This window comes from Strigops habroptila, chromosome 3, assembly GCF_004027225.2.
Source record: "Strigops habroptila isolate Jane chromosome 3, bStrHab1.2.pri, whole genome shotgun sequence".
Taxonomy (NCBI): domain Eukaryota; kingdom Metazoa; phylum Chordata; class Aves; order Psittaciformes; family Psittacidae; genus Strigops; species Strigops habroptila.
The window spans coordinates 65,735,321-65,751,503 of record NC_044279.2 but is presented as its reverse complement, the minus strand read 5'-3'; the positions used below and the strand labels follow the sequence as shown (position 1 = coordinate 65,751,503).

Below are 16,183 nucleotides of genomic sequence, written 5' to 3'. Positions count from 1 at the left end.
TGGAAATTACTGCTTTATATTAGATTTGTAAAACATTCATGAAAGAATAAGCTGCTGTCTCATCTCTTAGCACTTGCTCAATTAACTTCAGACTTACATGTCTGTCTGACTGTATAGATCAAATCCCTCTTTTCAAGTCAACCATCTGAAAAATTTAATCCAACTGTGGCAGCGTTAAACTTGAATTTCATGCCTTGGGGTTTGAACTGAGAAAATCACTTTAGTGGAAAAATTGATAAAGTGCTTTATTAATTTACACTCGCTGTTGATTTCACATTCTTCTCGAATCACCGCTCTTGCAATGGTTGTGTGTTAGTGTATGATATTAGAAGTTTTAGAGATAATGCTTGTAAAGATCTACTGAAGCACAACAATTAAACATGAAAGATCAGGCAAGTAAATGATGAAAAGGAAGAGGACTCTCTCTGTGAAGGTAGGAATAATTCTGATTTTCATTCTAGAGCAAGCATGGAGTGTATAGAAAACACTGATACAAAGATCTTTCTCTTTTCCCATCTTATGAGTGCAACTGTGCTAAGAGTATGGTTTCTCTTAGATGAGTGAATTGATGTGTTGTTCACATTAAATACAGCATTTCTCTCCACTTTGTGCTTGAGGCATTTTCCTCAGAAAAGCATGTTACAGAATATCGTTGTCAAAATAATGAGGCAGTCAGCATCCTTGCCTTACATGCATCCCATCTGAGAATCATGTCAGCCTCAAGATTGTCTTCATACTTCAACAGGGAAAGTGTAAAGGTAATTGGTGTCTCACAAGCCAGTTATTCCAAAAAAGTACATGATTTTACCGTGATTATTCCATGTACATTCAAAAAAAAAAAAAAAAAAAAAAAAGTTCTTATTCTCTTTGTAAAAGCAAAGATGCTGTAAGTCACAGAGTCTTTAACCTGCATGTGTTAAATTAAATTAAATGTATTACAATGATTAAAAAAGTGACTAATAGCATAGGACTTGGTGATAACTTTGTTTTTTAAAGTTCCTGTAGGTCTGAGGATGTAATCACCTCTGGTCAATACTGAAGATAAAATAGAGACCATCAGAATATCTACAGTAGCAAACTTTGTTATTTTATTTTTATGTTTTGCAGTTTAAGGCTTTTCCCCTCCAGCATTCTGGAACTGACTGAATTTAATATTTAATTACACCAGTTCTGTACATGACAGCATTATCAGATATAACTCCCCTGAAATGCAGCTCTGTTTCTAAACATATGCACCCTTCCTGTAGTTTCAGAAAATGGTAGTTTACATTTCAGTTTACAGTTCAATGTAAATACCATCTTTCATCCTGAAATAGTTTTTCCTCGCCTTTTTTTCTCGGCTCTTTTCCTTGCTGTCTGAATTTCTTATGACTCTTTTTATTCCCCAGATGGAGCTCTCTCCTCCTCTATATCCAATCATATTCCAATGTGCTTTCTTATGAGGATGCTTCTTTGTCTTTCTCAAATGCCAAAATGGTCTGATCAATAGCTCAATTAGTTATTGTTCACTTTTATCAAAAATAATATGAATTTACACGTTATGAGATTTAGTGCATATGGAAGGATACGTGTGGATGCACGTGTATCTTCTTGCAAATATGTACCACGTATGTGCTATATCGAGTAAAGAAGCAAAGCTGCTCAGTTCATCTGGTTTCCTTGTGAGGAAGTGTGAGTAGGTTCAGAAATCTGCTTGTGCCAGCTCTGCCCATAAGAAATGAGGAGGCCTGCTTTTGTTGAATGAGTGTAGTAGGCATAGGATCACAAAAAACTGTTGGAAGAGTGAAAGACAATCAAATTAAAGGACATGAGGAAAAACGAGAACAGAATAAAAGCGTTAAGGACAAGAACAGAGGAAAAGCAAAACTGAAACTCTCGAGTACTGAGAGATTTATCCTGGTATGTAATTTATACATACTGTACGCGCGTTTTTAAGTACGCATGCTGTTGCAGAGCATTTTTCTTCCTGTCTTCTATGGCTCTGGCTTGCAGTAGGAGTTGGAGCTAGTAAATGCTGTCACTGGACAAGTTTTTTGAACTCATTCTGTGGAATCATTTTCTATTAGCAGTTGCCAACAAATCCTGAAGTCATGGATCTGCCTGCTAAGGAGCAAAACATGGTTTTGCTGTGCTCGAATTCCAGGATCAAAATCTGAAAATTAATTTTATGCTTATTAGAGTAACAGTGGAACGTCCAAAGGACTAGCATTGAACTGGAGTGCATAAAAATGGGGATCTTTCAAGATGAGGAAAATATTGGCAAGTTCCTATTACTGTAAAAATATTGCAAGACAAAAAGCCTCTTATTTGTGACATTTTTCTTTAATACTTGAGCTGAACAGATTTTAAACAGAAGCAGACTGCAAAAGACGCTAGCCTAATTTAATGCATCTCTTAAGATTTCAGAGGTGATGCCTGTGGTGGAAAAAGCGGGTAAGTCGTAACAGGAAAATATTTGAATAATTTTTAAGAATTGAAAAACAGTCAATTCAAGTAAATTTCATTGATTACATGTCAAAACCAGTATAAATTATAATTTTCAACATCACCAGATTACAAGTATGTGTCATATAAAAAAGGCTACATTTTTGATGCTGTAATTTGACTTTGCCAAGAGTTTTTCTGTAGAGGAGAGTCATCTAAACCTCAGAACTGAAATAGAGGGAAAGTCATCAATAAGAAGAATGTTTTATAAATTCAGTTTTAATTTTTTAACTATAGGGTTTTTTTAATCAAGAGCTTATAATATTCTAAAGGTCATCTTTAATATTTTGTTTCTCAAAACAGTCTAATTCTAAATGGCATTTGTGATTATGAAAGGGCAATGGAGCTTGAATGACATTTCTATATTACATTTATTAGCACAAAGGTATTAAATAGGATTACAGTAAGAATGATAGAGACAGTTAAATCTTACAGAGAAGTTGATCTCTCCCTAGAAGTAGATGTATGCAAAAACCAGCTGAATGCTCAAAGTTGTAAGCCATGTGTTTCTAGCTTGTATCTGCAGAGCAATTTTGTCTCATGCCTAGGAATGGCCAGGATGAGCATTCACAATTTCCTTTTTGTTGTGGAGGGGATGTTTATTATTCCATTTTACAGCTAAAAGGAAATGCTCAATGAATGGACACACCTAGTCAGCCAGCATACATAGCTATTCAAACAGATTCAGAGGAAAGTAGCAGAACTAGGTGACAGGCAACAGCCTGAAACACTATGACTACTTTGATGGTAGAGTAAGGGGGATAGAAATAATGACAATGAGGGCAGGACATCTCAGGATTTAACTTAACCTTCACCACAGATTTCAAACCCCATGGACTTTTAATTGAGATCACTACAGAACTTAAAGTGTTTATGCTTTCGGAAGTTTGGGGAAAATACTGATTTTTTTTTTTTTCTACATTATTTGGTGCTTGGATTAATATACTGATTTCTTTTAGCAAAGTAAATATCTCACTCATTTTCAAATGATGGCACAGGCATTCATTCACTGGTAAATGTGATCTTTCGACAAGACACATTTTATGCTTGCAGCATGTAGAAAGCTGCTCGTCCTTCTGTCACACTTCTTTTAGGTTCTCAGTATTGCCACTTATTACACTGTGACCTCATAAGCCTTTTAAATAAATTTATTTTCAGTATGGTCCTTTTAATTTTTAGATCATGCAGAATGGTCAGAAACACCAAGCTTTCATGCCTGACTTGTATTACAATGTAATTTACTGAACACAGTACTAGACCACGATTCAGAAGATAAATTCTTTCCTGGCATCATCTCCAACCACTCACTTGTTCTCTTTCTGCCTGTCTCAAATTCTCTAACTGTAAAATGAGCTGAAGTTTTTGTAAAGTAGAAGTTCTGCTTGGGAAGCATGCTATATAAGTGCTAGGTGACATTATTATACAACAGTCTAAAATAGTGTTCTTACAGAGATATGATGGTGATTCTAATACCTCATTTTGAATTTGTTCCCGAAATTGTTAGATGTGTATTTGACTCAATTTATTAATACTTCTGATTTTTCCCTCCAAGATCCTATTCTTTCCCAAAAAAGGGAAAATAACCCATATGTTAAACATTTCAAGCAGCTGCCATTCCAGCATGCTGAACAGATCTCTTTAGACCATTGCCTCCTCTTCTTCATTGTCGTGTTTTGTCATTTGAAGGGTGATTTCTTCCCCTTTCTAAAAGTCTACAAACTGATTGTGAGCTATATAATAATCTGTTATAATATGTCCGTTCCAGTTCTGCATTCATATGTGTAAAAACACCATGAAAGAATGTCTTATGCTTGTTTTAGAGACATACCCTGTGGAAAATTTGAAGGCATCTACATGAAATAATCTTAATTTACTTAAACATTATCACTTGGCCTGACTGAGAGATAAGATGCCAGATTTGTTTTGTCATACTGGTGACAGCCAGGCCTCCTCACTCCCACTTTCCAGATTGGCAACCCTTTAGTAAGAACTCTAATGTGATGCACTCAAATAAGGTGATGTAACTAATTAATTGTGACGAGGGCAGCACTTTGAATACAGTTGTCCGGTTAATCACAGGACCTGCTTTCTATCCCTGCTTTTCTGGAGCCCTGCTTATGTGGGTGTCATCGTTAATTATGAAACTGAAAGACTCCTGTGCTGTCAAGTTCAGGCAAGGAGACACAAAGAGTTCATGGACTGACAATTACTGCTGTAGGGAAATATAATTCAAAATCCTGGTTTAGCTATCATACAATTATCTATTCTTTTCAAGCCTTTTCAAGCTTTCCCCTTTTTCAGAGAGGAACCTTTTCTCCTTTGGCTCTAGTAACTCTGAATAATGGAGAGCCTTTTGTGACCTTCTCACTTTAGTGTAAGTAAAAATCCAGTTATGGTGAACAACTTAAATAATGCTTAGTATTTTGTTTTATGATTAATCTACAATTGCAATTTTGAAACCATGCCTTCCCACCTTCTCTCTTCTTCTATACCCATACTGGTATGTAATCTTTTGCCTAGTAAGTACTGTTAGACTGGGATGGGCCAGCCTAGAGAAGAATGCTGTCCTTAAAATTATGTCAGCTTCTGCTCCTGGTCCTTTTCCTGTATCTGGGAACAGTCCTTTTGCTAACTTGTTGGGTTTTTTGGTTTTGGTTGTTTCTTTTTTTCAAACAACTCCAGTATTATTTTGTTATCTTAATAACTATTTTATCTTTGAAGAATGTATTCTCTGTCCAAGAATGTTATATCTACAAGCATGAACGAATTGATCTTGATACACTGTTCATCTTCTTTCTGATCCCAGAATGATAAGACTAAGATTTCCAGATGGAATTTTGTAATCTGCAGCTCTGGGATGAATTAAGCACTCGGAACAGAGGTGTAACTGGATTGTATCACTGTCTTCCTATTATTCTTACAGATCAAAGAAGATTGCAAGTAGATACTTATATTCTAAAACATTCAAAACAGATGGCTGGTTTCTTTTTGTAGAGATTTGTGCTTTTCAGCAAAACAATTGCAAAAAGGCCATCATTCATTTCTACCAAATGAGATTATTCCAGGCCTGTGTCTTATTTTCTTCTTAGATTTGCAGCTGAATATGATCTTCTTCTAGTGGCTTGGTCTTTGTAGCAAGTAGGAAATCTGTACTCAGTTTTGTTTCTGGCCACTTTAGGAGATTTGTTGCTTACAGCTTGTGTGATAGTCTCTACTATCTCCCAGTTACTCTGCCATTTAGATTTCTTATAGCACTCATCTGCACCCCAGAATGCAATCCTGCAAGGCTAGAAGCTTCTGCAAACTATGGATATGCTGTGGGTGACATAGAGGAGAGGGGAGCTGAGCCCTGGCACTCACTTATAAGCAGGACAGAGCCAGAAGAGGAATAGCTGCAGCCAGGCTGGCGGTGTTGCTGCCAGCACCTTTCAGTTGTCAGTTAGGAGGAAAGAAACTGAGGGAGGGCAGAGATGAACAACATTAAAGAATCAAGCCCAAACCTGCTTTCCAACATATTAGCTATGAAAATAAGCTTAGGAGAAATATGACTAAAAGAAAACCTGATAAAGGCATGTAGCCAACCTAGATGCTGTATTTTCCTGGCTGTTAGAGTTCATAATTTCTGATGGAGATGTCAGGATTTACAGTTCCAACTCATAGTAGGCTCACCATGGGCGGTCCAAGTACATCTGATTGTTTAATGCAACATACAGATAAGAATTACTTTATATCTGTATAAATAGGTGTATTTCTTAATGGGAGTTTGCATTTGAATGTAGAGCAAACAAGTCTAAGAAGAATTCCTAAAGACAGATAAACCAGGTGTTTAGTGGCTTCATGTAGCTTTGCTGTGAAAGTTTCATGTAGCAGGTAGAGAGTTGGAACAGCAGAATGAAAACCCAGTGTTAGAGAGGAAAGAGACAAAGATTCCTATCACCTGCAGACAGGGAGGTTATAGTTCATCTGAACAGGAAAAGCACTGATTGTGTTCTCTGGTAGACTACTTAAGAAATACCTTCTGTTTTCCATTAGCAATGGAACAGACAGCAGGGAGACAGAAGAATGCAGTCACTGATACATAAGCATTCCCATGGACACACTCTCCCAGTATATGTGCTGCAATGTTCTGCTTTCAAACAAAAGTATATTAGCCACTGTTTCCTTTTATCCTTTGTAATAGGAAGGAGCAATAGACAAAATACAGTACAGCAAGGAATGTGTATGCTTTCTTGTTCACTGTTGTATAGATAACAAGTGCTAGAAAGCTTGAATCGATTAAAAATATAAGCAGGTTGTTCTTGCTTATTCTCAAGCTGTTCTTGTAGAGAAGGAATCGATATAAAATCTAATGGATTCTTTGAAAACAAAGCTTGCCTAATTATCCCTACAAAAGTTTGATCAGGAGGATGCTATTTAAATCCATAGTGTCATGTACAAGCTGCAGACAGTTGTTAAACTATTTTCACTTGCTGTACTTTTTTTTCCCTTGATGATATTCTAGTTGTCAATATCATATGTCTGACTACCCAGTTACACAGCTTTCTATGATTTAATTTATTATTCAAAATTTTAACCTGATAACTAACACAACTCCCAGAAATTAAATTCTCAAATGAAGGAGATTTTAATGTATTAATGTGGACGATTTTAAGTTCTCTGTAGATCTCACCCTACTTTGCCCATTCTGTTTTGCTCCAGAAATAAGCTGCTGGGTTGCTGCATTCCCAAGCAATCATGAAGACAAAAGAAAACTTGGACAAATAAAATAGCATTTCAATTTGTATGTTGTGATCTCATCTTGCAGTTAAGCTACACGTTTCTGTCCTCTGCCTCAGCTAGGAAAGAGGCATATGGACTGTTAAGAGAAGAAAGAGGTGCCATGTGTGCACAGTGCAATTAGTTATATTTAAGGGTGTGGGTTTGGACGAATGCTCTTGCTTTTGAAAGTGGAGGATCAATGAAACAGGTAAAATTCAAGCTGTATGTAGACAGCACCTTCAGCTGTGCCAAGGTACCTCATTGTGAGCATTCGTATTCCCCCACAGTCCAGTTAACAAGCTTCTCACAGTCCCACCAGTGTATTTTGGTTGTGATCTACACTAGTCCCTGCTATTCTGCACATGGTTCCCCACAAGCTTTTGCTCCGCAGCCCATGTAAGCAAAAGTTGCCAGTGTCATGAAAAAGCACTTCTAGATTTGTTATGTATAAAAATATTTTTTAACTACTTGCTCATTTTCGGTACTTTAAGAATTCTACCAACCCACTGCAATTCTTTGCTTCACCTACATTATAGGGAAAAGATTTTATTTAAACAGAGGGAACTAATGACAAAACTACTTTCACTGTTTCGTGTTTTCTCTTCTTTTTTTCTGGTCTGGATTTTTCCCAAGGTGAAGAGGGTGAACTCTGGAAATCATTAATCCATGGGATTTGTTCATGGTGTATAAAAATTTCAAAAATAATTTGCTATATAAAAATGGTTTCCTAATTGATTCTGTCAGAAATGAACTGAGTAAGACAGTTCTGTCAAAATAGCCAGAATCTCTTTCAGCTCGTCACGCATGTTGTTTTGGTTTGGTTTGGTTTATGAGGAGAAAATGATGAAGGTTAGGTTTAAATCCATTCTTTTGTCTTTAAAACAAATCTAAAGAAAACTGAGCCTGTCCCTGAGCTTTTGTGTTGTGATCTTCTGAAGAAACCAAGTATCTCTGCAGCAGTGAACTGAGCTGAACTGAACTGAGGTCAGGCTGTGTCTTTTTGAGAACTTTCTTCTGTTTCCATTTAAAATAATGAAGGGAAGACATCAGTGATAAATTGTTCTGAATTTGGGAAAGCTTTGCATTTTCTGAGCCAAATTCATGCCTCATAAAACTCCATTGCATTCAATAGTTACAAGATGATTGTAGTTGAACCCTAGAGTGTGTTGCCAAACACAAATGGTCTGAGCAAGAAGGCGTAATTCAATTTGCCATGCAGATACTTCCAGACTATATCATTCGGTATCTTAGTTTATTTCCATATCTCCCATATAAGGTATTTTGCTATATAGGCAAAATTTTCTTGTCTGGTAATATCCATAATAAAACCCAGATACAGGGAAACATCCAAGGACCCACTATGAGCCACTCCATCTTTTGTTAGGTTTGTCAGGTCCTCCTTGGAGTAATTTCTTTTTAACAAACATATGTATTTACACAGACTTTGAGCCCATCTTCTGCTGTTTAATGGTAGGTTGGGAAGGAAGTTTTGCTGGGTAGCATAGTTGCATCTGTATGTAACAAAGTTTGAAAACAATTTCCCATGCTCACAAGGAAAATATGATTGATGGTAGGAGATAAAGGTCTGCTACGTCCTTGTAACTTATTTGCCAAGCATATTTGTTATGTACAGGCTGAAGTTTTGAAGGGGTCATTGGTGGTATTTTGAGGTTTTGGGGTTTTTTTTTTTTTGTTTGGGGGTTGGTTGGGTTTGGGGTTTTTTCAGAATTCCTTAGGTTTTTTTGCCTTTGCAGAATCTACAAAGGAAACTCAAGGTCCATAGACCAGGCTATCAAGCTAGAGCACTTATCAGTTAGTTAATTCCTTGGAAACTTTCAGATTCATTCATCTACGGTTCTTTGTAACACTTTTGATACAAAAACAGTGAAATTTTGATGCCATGTTATTTACTTTGACCCCAAGATTACTTGTCTATTCTGTTTTCTTCTCGATACAGCTACTCTTCCAGGGACTTTTCTCAAATTTTTAAAGATTTATAGCTAAGTTGAGAAAAACCTACGAAATTATGTGATTGCAAAATGAAGAACACGTATTACTCTGCCTTTTAGTGTTCTGTAACGAAAATATACATGCAGCATATGTGCAAGCAAGATGGTCAACCTAACAGGGGAGTATGACAGCAGTCATGCTAGTGCCAAGTATACATAAGGCTCTCTGTATTGGCATTGCTGTGTCAAGAAGATGTTTTCTCCTTTTTTTTTTGCTTGTTCAGGGAAATCATAGGCATGTATCTGTAAGAAAAAGATTACTGTTGTTAATCCATGATCAACATGCGTGTTGATGCCTGATTCTGCTAAGTAAGGCAAGTTCTGTAAGGAGATAATTTTTACAACTGATGCAGCTGGAAAAACAGACAAGCTTTTAGGGGTTCATGTAAGACATTCTTCAACATGGGAGTTGCAGGTTTATTGCTAAGTAGAAATTTAGAAGGTATTCTCTGAAATTACTAAAGTTAATTACTTGGTTCTGCAAAAAAAAGAAAAGTGGTTGCTTCCTTCAGAGAAGGGAATGTTAGCAGGGAGAAAGATGACCAGGTCATTACTCCTTCTGCCTGGAGAAACCATAATTTAAAGCTGGTGGTTGTGGTGAATGAATCCTATTACACATCAATTAAAACCATACTTTATTCTGCAGACATCTATGGATAGTCAATATCACATTTATCTTGGATTGACACTGCTGCACTTATACCACCCATTCACTGGTGGTATAACACGTTTTCACCTACATGTTTTTGCATATTTACATTAGACACTGCTTAGACAAACTTTTAAACACCAGTCTCTGTGTGGTAGGTGTATTCATCTTTCACAGTAAAACTGACCAAACATTTAAATAGGTCTCTCCAACTGCATTCAGTTACAAGTACCTTCTCTTACCTATGCAGCATATATATGCATATTTCAATGCAGCTTCTTATCATAAAAAACTTTTAAATACAGTTACTCATATTTCAGCTGACCATTGTATAGCAACAGCAGAACTACCACTGAAGAAGCAGGATTAGTTTCATTCTAAAGCATTTTTTTGTCTGAGTGACTGGTGAAACTACACTTAGATTCACATCTGTCATGCTCAAACTTGAAAAAAGAAAAAACCAAAAAAATCTGTGAAATCTCAAGAAAACTGAACATGTTGTTTCCAAGTTGAATTTGTTTTAGAATATGTTCCCAAATGTCTTTATCAGTTGGTAGATATGGTTTGGATTTGTATCAGAGATTTGTCAAGCTTTTCATGGTTCTGCTTCAGAGTTGTAGTGATTGCTTTTTTTAGCAAAACATATTGTCAAACTTAGCTGGGCATTAACAATATTCTGAACTTGAGGGTACATTAAGCAGGCTTCATTCCATGCATTGATGAGGATGGCCTAAACCTATCAGAGCTGCTTTAGAAAGATATTCCTGGGTTTGGTCTGTATACCCATTGTTTTCCTAGAAAGCTCCACAGCTCTGCAGTGATCATGAGAACACAATGTGTTTTATGAATCCAGCACTGCCCTGCCTTTCCACTTAGCAAATGCTCTTACACCCTCTTGAGATAAGGCAGTGGCAGCTCTGCTCTGTGGGAAGCACAATGCCTCTTGCTAAAGTGGCTAGTTCAAATTGGATATGGCAGGAACACAGATATAAGGGCATTTCCTACTTGACTGGCAGAGTTTAATGGATCCCAAGTGAGAGGAATGATTGCTCTGTGAACAGCTTTGGGAGGGCTGCTAGTTAAGAACTTTCACACGCCTCATTTGGCCTGTTTCCAGCTTGAGGTAAGGGGGAAGGGTAGAGGAGGAATGTGCTTTGAAAGGGCACTAGTCCCTGAGCAATCAAATTCAACTGTTGTATGAAAATCTTCCATCATTACTTGCTAGATAGCTCTGCTTTCTCTTTATCAGGAAGGGTTTCTGTTCACAAGGATTAGCCAGAAGTTGGCAAGTCAGATTCTTTTCAGACTGAAATTTGCACATCTGATTGATATTTAATAGACTGCAGTACCTGAAAAGAATACAAGGCAGCTACTAGATTGATTGAACAGCTAGTTATTAGACATTGACTACTTAATTTTCATGCTTTTATAAAACAGTATTTTTTTAAGATATGGTATTCCATCACTCTGCTCTCTGTGGGCAAAATGAATAGTAAGAAAGATAGGAAAGACATCAGTTAAATTAGAAGCATCACCTTTTTTCACCTGCACAGGCAGTACACTTCCAGATCAGAATCTAGGTAACCCAAATTATAAGAAATTGGGGTAAATAGCGCAAGTTCAGCCAACAACCAAAGCTGAGGGATGTAATTGGCTAAATACAGTTGTGGTTGGTGATGGAAGTGAAATGTATCTGTGTTGTTGCTACTAAAATATCCCTTCCTATTGCTCTGTATACAGGAAAGTGGAGTATTCTGCCCTGCTGCAGTTTGCAGTCTTGATACATCAAACCATTATTTTTATATATGTTTCTGTCTGAAAACAGGTGTTGCCTCAAGGCTGTACATAGCAGTAGGCTTTTTAATGAAGCACGTGAGCTCACTTTATGCATGTTTCTTGTCTGTTTCTACCACATCTGTGTCTCTGTGGCTGTGGCTTGTCATAGCTGCTGCCACCCTGATGTTCTGATATAGGCTGCTGAGCGCAGCTATGCTCTGCAGGACAAGGAGCCTGACATTAGTTAGCTGTTTAGCCGTGGCTCTCACATCCTCTCACTCTACAGAAATTAATCCATGTAGAACATTGTTAGAAGCAGAATAAGTGAGCCCTGACAGCCTTATTAAAAGGGGTCGAAGCCAGAGTCTTTGTTGAAAGTAGTGCCAGCACCCTATTTCTGTTGACTCGGAGATTATCTCACCCCTTATTCATTAGCAGGGTCAGAGGTGCCCTATTGAAAGGATATCCCCAGCCCACTAACAAACAGCAGGTGCAGCCTCTGCCTGGGAACATGTCAAGTTGCCAGTATTGCAGCAAGACTTTCCAGCTCTCCTAGCTGGTACACATCAGTGTCTGTAGCTTCAGCACCTCATGTTATGGAATGGAGGCACTAAGCCCAATTCTTCCTTAATTTTTCATCAGCTGCAAACCTTAGAGTTTTGTATTACTGCAGTTTTGAATACATGCCCACAAACACCCAGAGCAATCTAAAGCAGTATTCTTGTGGGGAAAGCATAGTGAGGGATTCCCGGTATGTATTTATGCACTTGAGCTCTATATTTTTGTAAACCAAATGAAAAATGGTTCTTCAGATACTTTGAATGGGAATTTGATGACTCCAGTTTGAATTGCATTGGGGAACAAGGATGAGATTAGGTTAAGTATAATGAAATAATATAGTATGTATTAAAGTCCTTTGATTTTATTTTTTTAGTCTATTATATAGAATCTGACTTGCATAATAAATGAAAGTCATTGCCTTTTCAAAACTATAGAAGACTATATCTTAACTATAGAAAATACAGAAAACTGTATCTTAAGTTTCTGGTGAAGATATGTCTCTATCCAGTTTCTACAGCAGAGATACATTCATCTTAAAAACATCTTGGCATCTGAAACTATTCTCTTTAGAACATGTTTATTGCATACTTAAGTTACAATCAAATGTTTGTTGGCAAAATGAGTTGAAATCTACATTGCCATTGCCTTAGTTGTGGACAGACACCTTTTATCAGAAAAATTAATTTTCTGAAAGCAGGGAGTTGAAACAGTTGACTGAAGCATTGCTGGATAATCAGTAGAGTTAATGCATTCAATTTAACACTCTCGTTTTTCACCTATACGATCATTATTTCCTATATTAGTCAGGCAGCTATCATCACCATGTCCCCTTCCCTTAGCGCAGTTGGTTTCTTTCTGCTTCAGCTGGATGATTGCTGGGTTATGGGATAGAAGTACCTGGGGGGAGAGAGGGTGTGCAGGTTTCTTCCAGCATGAAGCTGAACGAGGTTGTAACTTAGAGGTTGATCTTTGCCTTAACCACCGCTTGGGTCTCAGGCTGTTCCTCACTATTTCTGTTCTCTTATTTCAGATAATTCAGCCCCTCTTAGAACTTGATCAGAATCGCAGCAAGTTGAAGTTGTACATTGGACATCTGACAGCCCTCTGCCATGACCGTGACCCCCTGATTCTACGTGGACTCACCCCACCTGCTTCCTACCACCTGGATGATGACCGGGCAGCTTGGGAGAAAGAGCTGCAAAAGATGACCCAGGAGCAGGTGAGTTCCTGGTCTGAAGCTCTGAACAAGGGCTTGAATGGTGATGTAGATCTTACTGATGTGCCACACCAAAATGCTGGGGAACCATTCTGTAAGTGGTGAAAATAGGCAGCAGAAATCCACTCTTCAGCTGATAGAAGGAGTCAATAATTTTTCGAATTATTGCCATTTAATATTTGTTAGGGAATTTCATCTGCTGTTTTATCCATATGTGATGCCATGCATCTACACACTCAAGGAAATCAAACTGCAAGATACCGCTTTTGCCATGTTATACCCATTCACAAATTTCAGTTCTTTATAACTTAATGTAGTTATAGGGATCTTAAATCTTTTTTTAATGACATTAACCATTTATATTTTAATTGGCACATTTTTATGAGTCACTTTATGTTACTGAATACAACGTCCTCACCTTCTGTTACAGTATGTTTTGCCAGTAATTTTTTCTGCTTACCACCTTACCGAGATACCTAAAGATCTGGACACAGTGTACTAGATGCAATACACCCATGATTATGCACACACACGCAGTGATTTCAGCAGTCCAAGAGTGTATTTCGAGGAGTTTTGGAATACTCAAAGGGTTTAATGACAGCTTTTCTGATGAAGTCTCTGCAGAGACTGTCAATCTAGTTGTAATTCAGCTACTGAAATAATCTTCCTTTCTCCCAGCCCTGGTGATGTTTTGCCCTTTTTAATCCCTGAAGTGGCAACAAATGTGACTAATTTTGTGGGTTTGACCCTGATTTTGGGTTATAATGCCAATTCTTTCACTAAATTCTTCACTTTCATATGTCTATACCAAACTCTATCCAGTATGCACACAAACTAATGTAAGGCCTATATAGTTCAAAGTGGATTTATGGGTCAGTGAACACTATCTTGAGCCTATCCTCAACTTTTCAGCTCTGGTTTTCTTCTTTTGTGGTGTTTAAGCTCGTTTCCATGCACTTGCAACTCAAGGCTGAGTTTTGATCCAAAAATTGGAGAGAGCAGCTTAGCAGCGAAATTACAGGAAGCCAACAGAAGCATGTCTAACAGTTCAGAAAGAAAAGCATACCTCTGGAGATAAATATGCTTGTAACAGGGCCTAAGTGATCTCTGGATCAACAAGAGAGTTGATATCTGTCTTTGTACCTGTCTCCATATATTTATTTGATTCATCATGTGCTGCGTGCCTCACTCGGTATCTACATTTGCCTCTATAGGCCTGACACATTCCTTTTCCCTGCGGAGCCATGTAACCCCAACGAACCCAGAGACAGCACTATATGTGCCTCTTGGGTTCTGTAATCACTGATACAGGATTAAAAGTTTATCAGATATTTGGATATCCCTGAAATAAATTGACTAGTTTGTTATAGCTGTGGTGGTCTTTAAATATAATCAGGATCTGTGGGGATAGGTGATAATTTGATCAAGAGATGCTGGTATAGAAAATAGAGATGATTTTCTTTGGCATGTTCTTCTGAATAGACAGTCAGCCTCAAACAGCATCTGGTTTTTTCCAGTTCTGTGTACTGGTCTAACGAAAGATAATATTTCTCATTCGAACTTTGCTAGTCCATTAACAATACTTACTAGTTACACAGTAAAGAAAGCATTTAAGTATAAATTGTGGGGAAAAGAGTTATCTAAGTTGCCCTGGAGAAGAGAAAAAATATATTTTTCTATCTATCTTCTCCTATTATTGTCTTAATTCTGGATTGCTATCACCACAGTTGTTTAAAGTTACTACTCCATTTGTGATTCCCTTGCGTAACTAACATCCGCTAAAATAAAATGTAGCAGTCTTCTGCTTTCCCATACCCACTTAGATTGTATTTAACAAGCTTCAGTTGAAAAACACACACCAATGATATATTTCAATTTACAAAGCAGATTTTTCATGTAAGTCATGAAACTTTTCTGTTTGTAACTGCAGAATTTCCTCTGTGCCTAAAGTATTCCCATGGGGGGTGGGAATCAGTTCTCCAGATTCGCAGAAGCCCATCACAGAATACCCATTTTGCATCTTTGGAATTTTAATGAGTTTTGTAAATTACTTCAAATCCGATGCATTAAATTCACTCCTGTCCCTTTTAATATGATCTTCTATAGATAATGCTTCACAAGCCTCAGTGGGAAAAAATTAATCCTCTTGAATGTTAAGAAGTGCTAACATGATTAGGGAGGATACATTTAACTGAACACCAATAATATTTAAGAATGATGCCAGTGTATCCACTTCTCACCAATGAGATAATTTTGTTTGGGTTTCTTTATAAGTAGTGGACAATTCATTTTCATATTGCTGCTTTTGGAGTTGCAATTTGCCAGCGCAGCAACTTTTATTGGCTAAGGATGGTTCTGCTCTATTTCATCATAGCCAATATACCCCATAGGTGTCTCATACCTGCTGGGAAGGCTCAGATACAAATAGTAGTTTTCTGTGACTTTTTCTGGTAGGTAGAACTAGTATGTGAAGTAGATCTAAGCTCTTCATTCTTCCAGCACATCCATAGTGACCCACAGAAACTAAGGTACAAGTCATTGTGGAAAAGTGTCTGCCAGCATCAACACTGTGGTTCTAATGGGAATTTGTTGCCACATAAATAACTTTGTAGACTATCAAAATTTGACTGATAATTGGTACCTCTCATGTATAATAGTTTCTTTGTGCTACCATTAAGTTCAGCTATAGTCCTAAATCACTTCAATTGCTTTTAATCAAAATATGGGGCC

General features: G+C 37.4%; 1 protein-coding gene across 14 annotated transcripts in view; it reads left to right on the top strand.

Annotated features, from left to right (window-relative positions):
• The window catches only part of ERC1 (ELKS/RAB6-interacting/CAST family member 1), a 287,995-nt gene that overhangs the window by 256,546 nt on the left and 15,266 nt on the right, over positions 1 to 16,183 (top strand). For all 14 annotated transcript variants that reach the window (XR_003990582.1, XR_003990581.1, XR_003990579.1 and 11 more), the window contains one exon: positions 13,268 to 13,456. Coding sequence is in view for 8 of the 14 variants with exons in the window: in XM_030479675.1 (XP_030335535.1) it covers positions 13,268 to 13,456 (189 nt within the window). In the remaining 6 variants the exon portion in view is untranslated. The remainder of the gene's footprint in view (positions 1 to 13,267; positions 13,457 to 16,183) is intronic.